This window comes from Corylus avellana, chromosome 5 (assembly GCF_965113065.1).
Source record: "Corylus avellana chromosome 5, dhCorAvel1.hap1.2, whole genome shotgun sequence".
Taxonomy (NCBI): Eukaryota; Viridiplantae; Streptophyta; class Magnoliopsida; order Fagales; family Betulaceae; genus Corylus; species Corylus avellana.
In genome coordinates, this window is record NC_142494.1 from 10,984,900 (window position 1) to 10,999,787 (window position 14,888).

Here is a 14,888-nt window from a genome sequence, read left to right on the forward strand (position 1 = left end):
TCTGATTTTGACTCATCATGTATTTGCAATCATCCTTCTAAATTTAAAAACACAAATTTTGGTCTCCTAGCCACAAAGCATTTGTTACAAGGCCAACATCAAAATCAGATATCAAATTCAATGGAAAATGGCAAGTGTACACGTACTAAACCATAAACTTACCTCGGATTGTTGTTTAAAATATTTAAGGCATCTTTTCTAATGCTCCGTTCGACGTTCGAAAATATTTTTGCATTTTTTGATGTTTGGTTCAACGTAAAATAATAGTCGAGAGAAAATATTTTCTGTTTAACTGAAAATTCTTCTTCAATTTTTAGAAAATAATTTCCATTTTTAAAAATCATAAACTAATTTTCGAGTTTAAACATCTCATTCTCTCAAATCAATAGACCCAGCCAAAATGTTGTCGGAACCCATCAGGACTCAACCAGGACCCGCTCAAGACTTTGTTAAGACATTGTCAGGACTCTGTCGGGACTTCACTTGGACCCAATCAGGACTCTTGATACCCGGCCAAGTCACCACTGAAACCTAGTCGAGACATTTAATTTAAAGTTTATCGAGACATTTAATTTAAAGTTTAATTAAAAGTTTAAATGATTGAATGAAATATATATATATATATATATAGATTTTCAGTACCCGCTAAACACTGGAAAATGTTTTCCAAAAAATCATTTTTCAAAAAAATATTTTCCACTAAAATCATTTTTCAACAAAACATTTTACGTCAAAACATTAAGAGTCTAAATGCTTTTTGATACAATACATAGTACCCAAAGATTCGTAAAATTATCAAATTACTAGCAAAACATCCAAAATACCATTATCAATTACTGTCAAAAATTTATTTTTTTATTATTATTTTTTTTTAAAAAAAAAACCCCTCATGAAATTTAATTCATTATTCTATTCAAACATACCAGATTCATGCAATTCAATAAGTTCAATATAACAGTGAGTAAAAGTATTTAATTAAATAAAAAGGCATTTTATTAACAATACTAGTAGGCTTCATATGTTTGTGCATCATATAGGTACGTATAACGACCTGCATTAAACCCTACTCATATCATAGAGGGCTTGCTAATTATAAATTATTTATAAGTTTCATCGCTAGAAAGCATTTTTCTTTTTTTTACCCTTTTGTTTAACCATTTTACTTACTTCAGACAAGTTCTATAAGAGCTGGAATTTTGGCTACCACCCTCAACATCCAGCACAGCACCTTCATCACCATTGTCTGCAAGGGAAGGCTGCATAAGTAGTGAAGTTGACCAATTATTTACACAGTTGCATACTAGTGGTATCTAAAGAAGCTCCCACTCAGTTTCACAGATATCACTAGTTGCAGATTTCTTTCTGTCCGCCGCAGTAAGACTTGGGATCGAGCTCTCTCCAGATCCCTGATTGGATTTTCCATCGTTCCCGTACCAAACCGCCAGCTGCTCATACTCCTGCTTCCTTGCTGACCTCATTCTTGAAGAAAAGGCTTCCCGGATTTTTTTCTGAAAAAGAATGATCATTTAGAGGCAGAGTACACATACACACACAACAGAAAACACACACACAGATAGAGAACCTTGTATGGCCTGCGTTTGCATTCCTCGTGAGGAAAAAAATGAAGTTCTTCTCCATCCACCAGAACACAGGTTTCCTCTAGCTTTACCTTGGTTTCCACTCCCTGTTCAGAGAAAGTACTACTCTCGATTGCATCCAAACTCCAGTCGTCTGATCTTTCTGCAAAATTTACATGTAAAAGTGAGCAATACGCAGCAGGAATGGATGGCCTGATTCATCCACTTCCATATAAAACAAAATTACAACAACTCTTTCTGTTGATCTCGAAAACTAGGAGGAAAAGGTTCATGTAAAATATCTAAGAAGATGTAATAAAACCTGGATGAGAGACAAAACCCTCCTTATCAGCAATTTCCTCGCACAGTACATCTGAATCCAGCGATCGCCCCCCCATGTGAGAAACCACTCCATCGTTCGTACAAATGTCTGCAGCTGCAAAACCAGAAGTCAAAAGAGAGCAACCAGCAAAGGTGAAAAACAATATCCAATGGCATGATCCAAAAAAATATTCACCATTTGACTCTGCTGAGACGCCATCTGAGTATGGAAGTCTCATGTCTATCCCTTCGTTTTCAATGGGGGTAATCAAAATAGTCATATCAGATGATGCACTATCCATTGAGACATCACTTCCATGTTCACTTGCATTTTCAACCCTCTTACAACTTTCTGCTCGGGAGTCAAACCTTCTAACTTCAACCGAAGCTGAGGCTGATTTTGTAACTGTGTGGTCACATGATGCTCCACCATTTTCATTTAGGAGTTCACAGAAAGATGATACTCTGTCCACATCATTTATGGGTACCGCTGCCCCTGACATTTCAGCCAGTGGAAGGTTGTCATTTTCTGCGTTTTCTTTGATACCCAGGTTTGAGTTAAACTCAGAGCAAGTTCTTTTCGCAGAATCCTCTGATGATGGTGGGAACAAATTATCTTCATAATGAATTTCATGCAGAGATTGCGATCGGCCCACAGCTTTATGCATATCAGCCATCGCTTTTGAATCCTCAGTTAGTTTCTCAGTACCAACCCTCACAGAACGCCTTTTTATACCTAATCTTGACTTTTTGTAGATCCCAACATCAGAATATCGTTCTACAGGTAAGTCAGAGGCTGGCACTTTCACAGGATCAAAAGAAGATGGGGGAAGCAAATCTTGCATGACATCTGAATAGAACTTTTTAACACTTTCTCCAACATTCTGAACCTGATTCTCAACATAGTTGACTGTGTCCTGTCCCAAAATAATAAAGGTAATATTAAGTTAATGTTACATTTTTTATAAGTAATACGAATTTTATTAAAATGAGAAGAAACTCAATTACACAGTGACTATGTATACAAGATAATTCCAAAAGAATTATGACACAAGTTAATGTTTAGTGAGGAATGAAATGAACAAGCTGACCAGTTCAGATGTTGACAGTCACATCGAATATATTCACAGTAGGCGAATACAGAGCTCTCCTACATATGATTATAGAGATCAACTCTAATGAAACAATACTAAGAACACTAGCAGAAGTTTCCTTCAGATTTTCCTTAACCATAGAGAACCAAACTACTTTTTGCTTCCCTATTCATATAAGCTCCGCATAGCTTCCCTTATTCATTCCTTATACCATTTAAATATTCTTTAAATTAAATGCTAGAGGAAAGAGAAATCATTTAAATATTGTTTCAAATAATTGCTAAAGGAAAGAGAGAGGAAAGAGAAAGCCTTTTTCTATTAAAATAATGTTAAGGGAACCAAAAGTGCTACCCTAAATCTAGGCTAGCACTTTGCTTTCCTTGGTGTTCCCTTGGTTTAGGAAACACCAAGGGAGTTTGTTTTTTAGGTGATTTTTTTATGAGTTTTCCCTACATTTAGGGAAGGGAATGAGATTTAGTGAAGCTGCTACTAGTACTCTAAAGGGCAATCTCACAAGAAGATCAAAGCCATTGTTGTCAAAGAAGAAATAATAGGTCTGGTAGCAGTAGCAGTACTTGCAGAAGTAGCAGTCATAGGAGTAAAGAACAAATGCTACTTCAAATGTTGGGGACAGCAAAAGGCTAAATTAACCAGAAAGGCATACCTGGTACATTATTTCTTCCACCTCCAAGCACATAGCTTCAAACTTCTGGTATATGTTCCCGACCCAGGTTACACCTTTTACATCCATAGCAACTGTACATAAACCTTGTTGGAACAGGTTTTGGTCTTCTTCCACTACGGTGTGGTAATGAAAAGATTCCTTCAGTTCTTACTGCAAGACCTAAAGCAGGAAATTAGATGAAACATCGGTAAAGCTAAAAAGAAACAAATTACTAAGCACTGTTCATTAAACTACGATATGGTTTACTGAATTATGATATTCTAGCTAAAGAAAAATGTCAGTACCATTAAACCTAGAAACAATATATATTGTCCAAAATCTGCTATCTATATCTAATTTGAAGACCGGAGAGTATAGCAAAAAATGAAATAGAAAAACGAAAGAATAAAATATAGGAGGAACCACAAAGCAAATACATGTTGGCTATAGCAATCATTTCCATACAGACCCAGCTGACATATGGTAGACAGCTAAACCAATAAATTGTAAAATTAATAATTAACAAGGGGGAGAGAGAGAGAGAATAGCAGGTCTACCCAATTTCCAGTTGTAAAGAAAAAGCTTGCAACTTCTGATTGAAAATAAAGAATCAGCTTGCATAGAAAAGAGTCACAATATGGTGACTGAAAATACAACCATTATTACTGTGTTCAGAAAATATGTGTCACTTTGGCTAAACTTTACATCTACCTATGCCGTGACTGCAAAATTAAACTTGAAACAATAACAAGATCCTCCGAGAACATGAAGGAAATCAGCTAGCACACCCACGCAATACAAGCCATCAAGTCAATAACCAAATAATCCTTCATTGTAGTACCTAAGGAGAACCTAATACCGTAGGCCAGAACCACGTAACATCATCAACCATCATAGTTGTCATACGTTTTTATACAAGCCATATCAGTGTACACATAAGGATAACTTATTTACTTGGTCTCTTACAAAGTCATTCATGACAAGCAGCTAATGACTTTGCTACTGCAATCACGTGTAATTTTCTATACAGATGCTTGGTAATTAATTCTAACTCACACATGATAAAAAAATAAAAAAATTTAAAAAATAAAAAATAAAAAGTGTAAAAGTAAAAGGTCTATAGACGAAATTATACAGATGCTTTTGTTAGATATTAAGTTTTGAACATTATCAGAAGCTCTAAAAATTCCACATTTTCCCAGGAAATATTTCACAAAGATTAATTGATAGTTTTAGTAGACAAAAATATCCTAGATGCCACCACACAAAAACAAAAAAAACAAAACAAAACAAAAAAGAAGCTATTTCTTACTATGCCAAAGAAGCATCTGCAAAAGGTAACAGAATTAACTAGGATTGCTACATTCACCACCCATCAACACGAAGTTACCAGGTAAACCACACTTTTCAGTTCAAATGTTCTCCATAATGCACAGATGACACACTGAAAACCAGTGTGATTCAGTATCAACAATAACAGATTTAAATAGCCAGACCATATTTGCTCTAAAATCTTTTTCCTTACTAATAAAGGAAACAAGATTAAAGAGAAAGATCTTCCATTGCATTCCACATCTCCCCCCCCCCCCCCCCCCCCACCTTAAAACCACGACAACATATAATACATAAACTAGAAAATATTGTAGCTGATCAGATCTAGTACAATGTTTTTATTACATTCCTCCTCAAAGAGATCCTGAAACTGATTAGAACCCATCAAGCTTGAGCCCACATAAATACCACCCTTGCATTATTTTCATACTTTTTTGGGGAGGGGAAGAGGAGAGGGCATCTTCCCTTGTAGTCTACTTAAGACAACACATAGTCAAAAATTCAAATTAAATCCATCAAAAATTAAAAAAGAAAACAGTAATCTTCTAAGCAATTACATCGGTTAGATATAATGCTGAAAGCAACAGTATGTGCAAAATGAGATAAAAATTTCAAGGCCTATGGAATAGTTTGAGCTCCTGATGGGTACACAGTTACCAAAAGCAGTGAAGTAATAGTCAAGACATCTCACACTAATTGACATGGATCAAGAGATAGGTTATCAAGGAAATATCAACACATTTAATTAAGGCCATTAACGGAACCATTCTCTGATATCATATAAATAATCCACCAAGAAGTTATATGAATGTAACACTGACATGCATGCAGGGATAGCTAATTGTATCAAAGGTAACACCAATGCTTTAAATAAAGTCTACTGATAGCGCCATTCCCGGATATTGTATATACAAACCACTGAGAGGTCATATGTTAATGAGAGAAGACAATACACCACTCTTCAGCTCTTGAGTGTAAAAATTCTCCATTAAATGGACAACAATTGCAATTCCACCAGACAGGCCGTGTTGCAGATTAACTAAGTGCCACTAAACTGCATAAGTACCACACTGTAGTTTGTCTCACAAAAAGAACATCAGATAATTACTACGTATTCAGAGCAACACCTAAACAGATGCTAATAACTTTTTGCAATTATCACTTGCTGAACAACTCAAACAAGTAACAGGATGAGACATCATGTCATTAGGTATGATCAGGATGCCTCATTAATGCCTTGAAGATTACAAGTTCAAAAAAGTTTGGCTGTGAACTTGCAAAGCCCCAAAAATATTTAACCTTATGACATGGTCCCATTTTTCACAGATACCCAAATACATGAAAAAGAGTTCACAAATTAATTTTGGGAGCAGTGGTAATTCCATCACCACGACAGAGGAGTGTTGATGCCTGATCATTACTCTGGAAACACAACCACTAGCCTTAGCATTGATAAAAAACAAAAATACAAAAAATGAAATTACGAAAGCATATATTTTTTCAAGGAAAACAGTAGATGATATCAACAACTGGTCATTCCCCAAGAATACCCACTTAAAAACCAAAACTTCCCATCAAACCCATCAAGGAATTCACTACATACAATCCAAAAGCTCAACAACATCACCCCATATTCCATAATTTTACCACTAAAAACAAAATAAATTACCCAGAAATAAAACAAAAGCAACAAACTAATTTTATATCACTTTCAGCTATTTTCAATCATGATAATCCAGATAAGCACGAAAAGAAGAACTACAAAGCTGTTTCAGCAAAAGCCCAAAAAAAAAAAAAAAAAAAAAAACAGAACCACGCCAAAACTACTACAAAGGGGATGACATCATACAAAATATCCGGGAGTAAATATCCAATTAACCAAAGAAAATATGATCAAGATATAGAAGCCCTTTTCATATGCATGTACAAAGCTGAAAATCGAAGCTTCAGAACTTACGTGTTGTGAGAGATGGTGAAAACCCAGAAGCCAAAAGCCTGAGAAGTCGAAGACTTTGTACAAAACCCAATTCATCAGCTTTTAAAGGACCAAAAGAAAGATAGGAGAAATAAATATAAATAGATAGAAATAGTATGAGGGAGAGGTACAGTTCATGCGCTTCTTCAGGCCGTGTTAGTTTGACACGTCTTGTCTTTGTCTTTCTCAAAATTAGATAGAAAAATAAAGGGCTAAAATGTATTGGTGGGCCTTTTCTATTGGGCCCCACGTTCCAGTTTATGCTATTGACTATTTAGTTAATTTTTATTTTTATTTTTATTTTTTAAGGTTAATAACTTTTTTTGGTATTTAGATATTGAGGTTTTTTAATTTTTTTTTCCCTCAGTTTTAAAACATGACAAAACTAGTACCTCAGACTTTAGAAAAGACCAAATCACCACCTCCAATTTGAAAAATCCTATGAGTGGCTGGCCACCCTCAGTTTGACTTTATGGGTGGTTGAGTCACCCCAAGGCCGGTTTGGGCCAACCCTAGGGGGTGGTTCGGCCACCCCCATAGAATTTTTCAAACGGGAAGTAGTGATTCGATCCTTTTCAAAATCTGAAGTATTAGATTTGTTTTTTAAAACCTAGAGGAGAAAAAATAAAAACATTAAAACCCAATTACTAAAAAAGTTATTAACCCTATTTTTTAAGTAAATACTTTAGCTATTTTTTTCAAATAAATAAAGAAAAAAAATTTATCATATTCTTATTAAAATAATAGAGTATTGGAGTGACTCACCCGAGTCACCCTAACCCCAAGAGAAGGGTGGCTCCCGGCCACCCCCAATATAACCCAGAGGAGCCAATCTAGAACTTTATTTCTTTAATAAGAAGGGAATAATAATCTTTTATGTAATAATTTTATTTATTTATTTAAGAGAAAAATTACTAGAGATCTTAAATTTTTAAATTTTTATAAAAATCAGGCACTAGATTGACCAAATTAAAAATTTGGTTTAAAACACAAAACTCAATACAGGAAGGTTCTAAAATATTTCCCCTTTCTTTTATGGGACCGCAATTCTAATTATTATTATTATTTTTTTCCAAACTTTTCTGGTTGGTTCCTTTCTTTGTTTTGTTTTGGGATAATAATTGTGTAAGATATTTTTTTTGGTTTTACGAGTTGTGATTAATCAAGTCCATTGTAGCTAACTAGTTCTAAGATAAAGGTGATAAAGACTTATAACCCATATATATATTAAATCTCAATTAAAATCCATACCCATTTGGTAGATTTGAGTTAGAATTACATTTTTTTTTTTTTTATGAAGTTAGAAAATGAATTTGAATAAATAAAGTCGATGCTGTTTTAGCTTAGAAGGAAGAAACTGGGATAATACAGTTGTACAAAGGGCTAATGGGATCCTTAGCCTAATTGAATTCCCAGCAGAGGTTAATGCACGTGTAATAATCAATAATGATATGGTCAAGCCATTTAAAAATACAAAGAAGGAAGAAAGAAAAAAAAAAAAAAGAAGACATTTTAATTATGAAAGCAATGATATTAAATCTACACTTTTCAAGACATGTCTTATACTCCATGTAAGCACAAAAGCATTTGCATTTATATGCACATGCATCTCACATCACGTCATCTTTCTTCTGAGTTTTACGTGCTTCATCGAATATTCGTCATTTCTTCTTTTATTTTTCTCCTGTGATAGCAACAAGGTTGGTAATAATAATAATAATTTAAAAGAAAAGTCAATGATTTTTTTTTTTTTGATAAATTTTTCTTTGAAATGGAACTAGAGAAATCTTTATTAATTTAGTCTATTAAGCTCAGGCAGACGAGGGAGACCGATCAAACAAAGGAAATAAACATGATAATTTTAAAAGTCACACTAGTTTTAAAAGAACACAGACAATGGAAAAGACTTCTAACATTATTCTAATTTATATTACAAACTTAGACAGCAATCTACTTGATTTTGATGCCAAGGTAATTACGTATGAGTATCTTGTCTATTTTATAATTAGTACAATTTTAAACTCCAGAAAGAATAATGCTATTTTAGTAGACTGTTTATAGACAGCTAGAATGACAAAGCAGTAAAAATCAATCTTTGAATTAGCAAGAGCTAAGAATAATCCAAAGGCTGATTTTCATTGTCACGTTATCCCAGTTGTATGTCAATCGTATAGCAGTCTACTAAATAACATTTATCCTTAAAAAAAAAAAAAAGGAGAGGTTCGTATTTCCACTAACAATGCTGGATTCTGTGGGAAAGAAATAAATAAAATCACTTGCATCAGCAAAGTTCAAGACTTACATCTCTAAACTAACTCCAAATTGTGTAGTATAACAAATATTTACCAGATCAGAGGAAATTTGTAAATTCAACCTAATCCATCACAAACCCCAAACCATTAGAGAGAGAGAAAAGAATTTGAGCATTTACTTCTAAACATATCAGCATCACAGACCATGTCACCCAGCTGCTTGAAAATCACCGAAACCATCATCTGGAATATCCTGTATACTGTGTTTTTCAGGAGAATTTAGGTCTTTAGCTTCTTCTTTTGCTGATTCTGGGGCCTCATCTTTAGAGGTTTCCTCGAGATTGAACTTTGGTGGCACATTTGCTGGAGACTTCTGAGCAGTTGTAGCAGGTGAAAGTGGAGCAGGGGGTGGCGGTGGTAGTTTTATAGAAATTAGGGGCTCTTTCCCCTTACCCTTTTCCTCGGAGGGATTGTTCAGACCCTTTTCAAAAAAATTGGACTTCACACTGCAACCGCTTTTCTGTTTACACCAAAAAGTGTGAAACTCAATCAAAATGCTGAAAATAGATAGCATCAGTCGATCGACATAATTGACAGTTAAACGCAACAGGCTTACGTTGTTCTTTATTTGGAGTACAAGAGTCTCCCCATCTTTTAAACTGTAATCAACCAAAGAAGCTTGCTGGTAATGCTGTTCCATCTCTTCGGCAGTTTTCTTTTTGTTCAGATATCTTCAAAACATTTTAGGGTACATTAGTTTACTTGCATTCATCTTCTAAGCCAACATGTAATAGAAAACCAGCAGTTCAAACCACTGAGATTTGTAGATAAAAAGCATAGGATAAAATGGTAAAAGTTGCATATAGTAGATGGGAAGATACTTCATGTGGTCATGCAAGGCCGCCTGGAAATCGTAAGCTTCTGTTCTTTCTCGAAATCCTAAGCCAATGAAAGCATGCCGAAGACGACCACCTGCATGACTTCTGGATGAATCAGGACTATACTTAAAAAGATAGCTGGAAATAGAAGGAAGCAGAGAGGAAATGTAACACCCCGGTCCCATATTGGGAAGATGAGAAGAAGCCTACATAGAGTGGGTAGTTTACAAAGATAGTCATGAGTGCTAAGTCCCACATTGCTTAGTTACTAAGTGAAACTGGGTTTTATAATGAATTCTAGGAAAGCTCCAAATTGACTAGTCTTTTTGGAGTAATAGCGCAGATGTGACTAACGCTTTCCCTGGGTCGTTACAAGTGGTATCAGAGCCACCTAGTAACGCCAGGTCATGTGGTACTGGAGAACTGCATGATGTGGCCCTGACGAGAATATCTTTTCCCATGGAAGAGTGGTGCTAAGGTACCAGGGAAGGCTGTTTGTCTGCCTTGGGAAAGATTCCGACAGTGGATAAACTTATTAAAAGGAAGATTATTATAGTAGACTGGTATTGCATGTATAAATCTACTGGTGAAACTAATTTGTCACTTGTTATTGCATTGTACAGTTACGAGGAGCTTGTGATCACATGGTTTTTCTTTCTTTGGGATTCATTAGATGATGCTACTGAAATTTGCTGAAGTGATTCTTACTTGGCAAGGGCGAACAGTTACATTTAAGTTGGTTTGACATGGAGTGCTGCTCCCCTAGGTATTATGTGGACTATTTGGCGTGAACATTAATCAGAGTTTCAACAGGGACGAGATTTTGGTGGACAAGTTAAATCTTGAACATGGGTATTTTACTCATTCTAAAGTGATTATGAAAGACCCTGGGTGACTCTGAGATACTTGGAATTTTGCTCCTGTTTCCTCCAATGGAGAAGCCTTTTGGGTACATAACCTTCCTCTAGTGGACAAGTCTTTTTGGTACATCATCTTCCAGCGGGATGTTAACTGCACAACCTATATCCCATAACCTTGTCATGTCATGTAAACAAAGGCGATGCGAAGTACATTAACACTTTTAACCAAGCACTTCAATGAATACATGTCCGAACACCACTACTCCTCGTATCCTTTTAATGTAGTACCCATACTTCGATTTTAATATTGAGAGCTAGTTGCTTCTTTTTTCCCAGGTTAGATTGAGACATATGATGTGATAAAGGATATGGCTATGGTAAGCGGAATGTCAAAGTTGTATTTGTTTGGCTTATCACAAGCAGTTTGGTGAAGTAAGGATAGGAAGTGTTAAGTTGTCATATATTAATTTTAAAATTTTAAAATTTTAAAAATGTCTCTGTTATATGAACTAGTACTGGCCCATATTGGCTCAAGTAGAAAGGTTTGACTCTATGGTCCTGTCAATTGAAAAACCCAGACCAATGGTTGACCCTATGGTCCCTATACACATAACAGCAGCGGCTCCATGATTTCGACAGGCTATGAGTGTTGTCCTCTTGAACAAATGTGTTCTACCTTGAGAAAACCAAGATCAGGTGAAGGCAGGTTCTCATTATGAGCATCATTAGACATAGCAGTTACTACAGAAGAATTAGTTTACTATTGTGGCAAGCATTGACTGTTTTGTCTTGTTCTTCTTAGTTTTTATCTCCGATTCATTCCTCTAAAAATTTTGAAGTAGGGGAGAGCGGAGGAATCTAACTTGAAATTCAGTTATGGATGGTAGAAAGCAATTTAAACATTAACTTCAGTTGTTGCAATGTGTTAAACAGGAAAATAGAAATATAACTGTTCGGTTAAAGAAAAAATGAACAAGAGATAGGCAAAGTAGCTCACCAATGTTCTCTTCTATGCGAAGAACAAAATATCTGCAGAAGAAACAATGTTCATTTAAACATCCCCCAGATTCAAAATTGCAATATTAACATTTAAACAATGTAACAGCACGGTCCTTCAACATTTATAGTTCAACAAAGAGTGGCTTTGACTTCAATGAGAAACAGAATCAACCTGCTGCTATCAATTACAGGTTCCACTGGATGCGGCTCTCCATTTCTCAAAAATGCCCGAGCATATAATTCACCTATTTTGTATATATATTGGATTATTGTAAAACAAAATAATAGATATTACTGAGGTATATCGTTTACTACTCATAGCAACTTAAAATGATCTTACCTGTGGTCTTATCTTCAAGTCTGATAATGCACTCCTCTCCCTTGCTAATAACTTTCAACACCCCCTCCCATGCCCATTTGTTGACATCCCACTCATCAGCCCTGAAATGAACTTGAAAGATATAAACATTGATTCTTCAATTTGTGGTGAACAGAATTCTCAGCAGTAAACATCGCTAATGATCTAGGTTCTAGGATACCAGAAACTGATTTCAGAACAAGCACCCACATCATCATGAATCTTCCATACTTTCCATTTTTTCCTTAGGCAGCCCCCTCGCGGAGGGTTGCGAAGAAATTAACAACAAGCATAGCAGAAGAAAAAAGAAGAGCCAGAAAGATAAATCTTTCCTTGTAACTTGGGGCATCTTAAACTTTCCACATCTTTCAGTTATTTATGAATTGCAATGGAGATGATTTCATGTACAAATTGACTGACACAGAATTTTAGGTAGACAAAAATATATCACGAACTTTAAGAATTGGACAAAGTATAATAAGTGACTTGGCTTCTTATTGAACATAGAAAACAGTATAAATGTCCATATTTCAAAGGTAATCTCCAAAGATATAATAAGTTGAGAAAAACCTATAGGAAGCTGCACTTTTCCTTGGGGGTATCTGCAAAACAGCAAAAACAATCTTACGAATAAGCTCCACATAAAAAGTAGCTTGAAAGTCATCCAAAAATACATATTAAATATAAGTGGAAAATTAGATGATGTAGCAATCTCATAACTGAATACGTAAAATCTTTTAATAACTAACTTAACACCCACAACCCTGTATGATTCATAGAATTACTTAAACTGCATTAATCTAGCAAAAAACTAGTCAAATATAACTAAAAGCTAAAGAATGCCACATGTATCAAATTATTTTCAAAAGACATTGTTAGATCCACAATGGAGAGGATGATATGCACATAAGAATGACAAACATTCCTGTCAGATAAAGGTTAAATAGATGCATAACATGTGGGTGTATTTTGTTGATGTTACCCATCCATTGCCACTTATTCTCATGCCAAAACCCAACAAACTTGAAAGACAAGGCCATATATTTCTTGTCCCCAATCCCAAATTCAGTCTTTAACAACTTAAAACCTCTTTTCACCCAACAATACTAGAAAACAGTTCAAACCACAATCTTGATTATTACATTAATAGTCATCAAGAAAACTCAATGAATTATGAAAATCCTATTGATTGCAAAGTAACCCATTAAAGAAAATACACACAAAAAACAACAGAAAGAACAAAACATGCTATAGATTGCAACGAAACCCATTAACAGAAGTACAACACAAATTCGGCAACCTCAATAAAATATGAAAGTTTTACTGAATTCTAAGAAACCATTAACACAGTTATAGCCAAAAAACCAGAAACGTGAGGCATAATAAAAATGTTACTGATTTAAAGAAACCCATTAAGAGAATCACACCAAAAACTCAGAAAAGACAGATTTTACTTACTATGTACACGTAACATTCAGAGACTTGGAAGAGAACAAGCTCTATTGCTTCAGTTTCTTCATTCTCATCCACACTTTCCTGACCCTCGGATTTCTTCTCCTCCTCATTTTCCATGATTCAGAGAGAGAGAGAGAGATTTGATAGCAGAGAAATGAGAAATTGAAGAGGGTTTGGGATCTGGAGCTGAACTTCCGGGGGGGGGACTAGATTGTAATTTGGTGAAATTCTTTAGGTTTTTTAAGGCCTGAGAGATTGTCAGGAAGGGAAGGTTGGTGTCAGTTTCCTTTCTCAGGACAAGGACGAAGCAGCAGAGGGGAGGAGTGCCAAATCAGTGCTATAGCATATTTAGAGCCGTCTGATCAGAGTTCTGTATCTGATGGGATTTGTTGATTGAAACTACAAAAGTCAATCAAGCGGATGGTCTTGATGGAGTCAATTTATGGGGTTTGCTTGATTTTTAAGGAATATGGATTAGTTGGGAATGATAATGGAATATCCACCAGGATATAGTTAGGAAGAATAACCAAACTTAAAACTGTGATTGTACACCAAAAAATAAAAATAAAAATGTGATTGAAATTTTATTTTTATTTTTTTCAGGGGAAAAGAGAAAAAGAAACAATGTTGGATGTTATATGCTTTCTACAAATTCACTCTAATTCTAAAATATTAGTTCTGTAGCTTTTTTTTTTTTTTTTTTTTTGAAAATACACATATACTCCTATTAAGACAATTTGTAGTGTCTTCCAAACATTCCATTAAAGCAATGTATGTTTTCTAAACTACCAAGAAATTGCAGTATACTCCTTTTGTCCCGTAAAAATATAAAAATACCCTAATTTTTTTTCTTTAAAAAAAAAAATCCCTATAAATTTAAAGAAAAAAAAAAAAAAAAAAAGGAAAAAAAAGGAAGCAACCCACGGTAGGCTAGCTGCCATGGGTCACAGGTTTTTTTTTTTAGAGGGTATTTGTGTTATTTGTGGTACATTACAATTTTTTCAGTAGTTTGAAGGACATTGTAATTTGCTTGATAGTTCGAAGACATTGTAATTTTCTATTCTTTTAGAATGGAGCGGCCTAATTTTATGGATGAGTCAAGGTAGCTTGCTTGTAGACATGT

General features: G+C 34.9%; 2 protein-coding genes across 3 annotated transcripts; both read right to left on the reverse strand.

The window, feature by feature from the left end:
- Window positions 1-966: 966 nt before the first annotated feature.
- LOC132182885 (uncharacterized) lies at window positions 967-7,051 on the reverse strand. Of its 2 annotated transcripts, none has more exons than XM_059596250.2 (6): window positions 6,946-7,051; window positions 3,657-3,836; window positions 2,095-2,815; window positions 1,900-2,013; window positions 1,583-1,740; window positions 967-1,508 (listed from the first exon to the last, which is right to left on the reverse strand). In XM_059596250.2, exons 2-6 carry the CDS (start codon window positions 3,741-3,743, stop codon window positions 1,311-1,313), a joined length of 1,278 nt encoding a protein of 425 aa, XP_059452233.2. In that variant the 5' UTR covers window positions 3,744-3,836; window positions 6,946-7,051; the 3' UTR covers window positions 967-1,310. The 2 variants fall into 2 exon arrangements, with proteins under 2 accessions (XP_059452233.2, XP_059452234.2); XM_059596251.2 differs by having other exon boundaries at window positions 3,657-3,827; window positions 6,946-7,049.
- Window positions 7,052-9,226: 2,175 nt separating this feature from the next.
- Window positions 9,227-14,087, reverse strand: LOC132180413 (Adaptin ear-binding coat-associated protein 1 NECAP-1). Its single transcript, XM_059593220.2, has 8 exons — window positions 13,769-14,087; window positions 12,881-12,912; window positions 12,293-12,393; window positions 12,125-12,197; window positions 11,951-11,982; window positions 10,097-10,187; window positions 9,832-9,946; window positions 9,227-9,735 (listed from the first exon to the last, which is right to left on the reverse strand). Exons 1-8 carry the CDS (start codon window positions 13,880-13,882, stop codon window positions 9,424-9,426), a joined length of 870 nt encoding a protein of 289 aa, XP_059449203.2. The 5' UTR covers window positions 13,883-14,087; the 3' UTR covers window positions 9,227-9,423.
- Between the last annotated feature and the right edge of the window lie 801 nt (window positions 14,088-14,888).

What these genes read in the sequence shown, in the direction of transcription:
- LOC132182885 (XM_059596250.2), bottom strand. Translation starts at nt 3,743, where the DNA reads ATGGATGTAAAAGGTGTAACCTGGGTCGGGAACATATACCAGAAGTTT. An exon ending in TGGAAGAAATAATGTACCAG is followed by an intron (nt 2,816 to 3,656) that starts GTATGCCTTTCT and finishes ATTTTGGGACAG; the next exon opens with GACACAGTCAACTATGTTGA. An exon ending in GCAAACGCAGGCCATACAAG is followed by an intron (nt 1,509 to 1,582) that starts GTTCTCTATCTG and finishes ATTCTTTTTCAG; the next exon opens with AAAAAAATCCGGGAAGCCTT.
- LOC132180413 (XM_059593220.2), bottom strand. Translation starts at nt 13,882, where the DNA reads ATGGAAAATGAGGAGGAGAAGAAATCCGAGGGTCAGGAAAGTGTGGAT. An exon ending in TCGCATAGAAGAGAACATTG is followed by an intron (nt 10,188 to 11,950) that starts GTGAGCTACTTT and finishes GAAGTCATGCAG; the next exon opens with GTGGTCGTCTTCGGCATGCT. An exon ending in GCCTTGCATGACCACATGAA is followed by an intron (nt 9,947 to 10,096) that starts GTATCTTCCCAT and finishes AATGTTTTGAAG; the next exon opens with ATATCTGAACAAAAAGAAAA.